At 60.8% G+C, this 2,293-nt stretch overlaps 1 protein-coding gene across 1 annotated transcript; it reads right to left on the reverse strand.

Moving 5' to 3' along the window:
- Positions 1-242: 242 nt before the first annotated feature.
- LOC123108318 (butanoate--CoA ligase AAE1) lies at positions 243-2,077 on the reverse strand. The gene has a single exon (XM_044530135.1). It carries the CDS (start codon positions 2,028-2,030, stop codon positions 381-383), a length of 1,650 nt encoding a protein of 549 aa, XP_044386070.1. The 5' UTR covers positions 2,031-2,077; the 3' UTR covers positions 243-380.
- Positions 2,078-2,293: the final 216 nt, after the last annotated feature.

The following is a 2,293-nucleotide window of genomic DNA, read 5'->3' on the forward strand; positions in this document are numbered from 1 at the left end:
CGAGTCAAATGAACTCGCCCCTAGTATCTTGAGTCAAAAGAACACACAGACGCATGCTGGCCGATTTCCTCCCACTGTATTTTTTTTTTGTGTCTCTCATATGCAAGCATGTATATTCATGAAAATTTACATAGTTATAGTACACTAGTATGCCCGCTTGTACACGATTTTTTGCAATTTTTCAGGCCATAAAATCCTTTTTTTAAGTTAAAAAAAAGGGATCAGTGTACGGGGCCTGCTTGTGCACCAAAGGCGTTATTCGACTGAAACTACATGTTTTTACCGATTATTACTTGCGGCATAGCAAATTCGGGATGGTAGCAATATAACAGTAACACAGAAGTTACAAGACAATGCTTTTTTGGAACTCATAGAAAATGCTACAGTTTGCTTGTGGTCAGCTTAGGCAGGATTCCCATGGCCCTGACCTTGTCACGGAGCAGATACTTCTGCGTCTTGCCCGTCGAAGTCTTGGGCAGCTCGGCGAAGATCACCGTCTTGGGCGCCATGTAGCGCGGCAGCCGTGCCCGGCAGAATTCGATGATGTCAGCCTCCGTGGCGCTCGCTCCGTCCTTGAGGGTGACGAACGCGCACGGCGTCTCACCCCAGTGCTCGTCCGGCCTGGCCACCACCGCCGCGTCGAGCACGGCGGGGTGGCCGAACAGCGCCGACTCCACCTCGATGGAGCTGATGTTCTCGCCGCCCGATATGATGATGTCCTTGGACCGGTCCTTGAGCTGGATGTATCCGTCGGGGTGCCGCACGCCGAGGTCCCCTGAACGCAGCCACCCGCCGCTCATGGCCTCCGCCGTGGCCGCCGGGTCCTTGTAGTACCCGCTCATCACCGTGTTCCCTCGCAGCATGACTTCGCCCACGGTGCGCCCGTCGGAGGGCACGCTCACCATGGTCGCCGGGTCCTTGATTTCCAGGCCCTCCAGCATCACGTGCGGCACGCCTTGCCGCGCCCTGATCTGCGCGCGCTCGGCGGCCGGCAGCGCGTCCCACTCTGGCTTCCACACGCACAGCGTCGCCGGTCCGTACGTCTCGGTGAGGCCGTACCCATGGACGACGTTGAACCCGAGCTCATCCATCTTGGCCAGTATGTGCGGCGGCGGAGGCGCGCCGCCTGTGGAGATGCGCACCTTGACCGGCAGCGGCCTCTGCTCCGAAGCCGGCGCGTTCACGAGCATGCTGAGCACCGTGGGCGCGCCGCCCATGTTAGTAACCCTGTGCCGCACGATCTGCTCGAAGACGGCCTTCGGAGCCAAGCTCCCGGCCATGCAGACGCTGGTGCCGCCCTGCGCCGCCGTGGCCCACACCATACACCAGCCGTTGCAGTGGAACATGGGCACGGCCCAGAGGTACACCGGCATGGTCGGCATCTCGTTGGCGAGCGCCGTGGCCAGCGTGTTGAGGTAGGCGCCGCGGTGGCTGTAGATGACGCCCTTGGGCCGCGACGTCGTCCCCGACGTGTAGTTGAGGGATATCGGGTCGCACTCGTCGGCGGGCCACCTGATCTCGAAGCCGCGCGGCGCGCTCCTCAGCAGGGCCTCGTACTCCGGCACGCCATCGCTACTGATGCCGTCGCCGTCGGCGATCGTGACGAGGAGAGGCAGGCTGCCTCCGGCGTCAGCGAGGAGCGCCAGGGCGTCGCGTGCGACGCCGAGGAACTGCGACTCGACGAGGAAGACTCTGGCCTCCGAGTGGTTCAGGAGGACGGACACCATGGCCGCGTCGTGCCGGGTGTTGAGCGTGCACAGCACACCGCCAGTCATCGGCACGCTGAAGTGCAGCTCGTACATGGCCGGCGTGTTCGCGGCCAGCACCGCCACCACATCCCGGCGGCCGACGCCGAGGCGCGCGAGCGCGGACGCCCCGGCGAGGCACCGCTCCCTCGTGTCGCGCCACGAGTACTCCTTCTCGCCGAATACGACGGCCGTGCGCGCCCCGTACACGAGCGCGGCGCGCTCCAGGAAGCTCAGCGGCGTGAGGGGCGTGTAGTTGGCGTCGCACTTCACCGACCCCTCCATGGCGATGCCTTCGAGAATGGGATCCCCGGAGCAATCCAGGCTAGGTACGGTTGATGCAATGCGTATAGAGGTAACATGCGGATTAATCTAATCAAGTCCATGTGTGTTCACTTGGTATTAGTGATATGATAGCGTTGCGTGATTAAAACAAGGAACTTCAACAAACGCACGCGGCATCAGACAAATGGAATCTCCTTTTCAGATGAACAATGTACTACTTGCAGCTGGCTCTGGCTTTGTGCCAAGCGGCAAAAACCACTGAT

This window comes from Triticum aestivum, chromosome 5A, assembly GCF_018294505.1.
Source record: "Triticum aestivum cultivar Chinese Spring chromosome 5A, IWGSC CS RefSeq v2.1, whole genome shotgun sequence".
NCBI lineage: Eukaryota > Viridiplantae > Streptophyta > Magnoliopsida > Poales > Poaceae > Triticum > Triticum aestivum.

What these genes read in the sequence shown, in the direction of transcription:
- LOC123108318 (XM_044530135.1), bottom strand. Translation starts at nt 2,030, where the DNA reads ATGGAGGGGTCGGTGAAGTGCGACGCCAACTACACGCCCCTCACGCCG.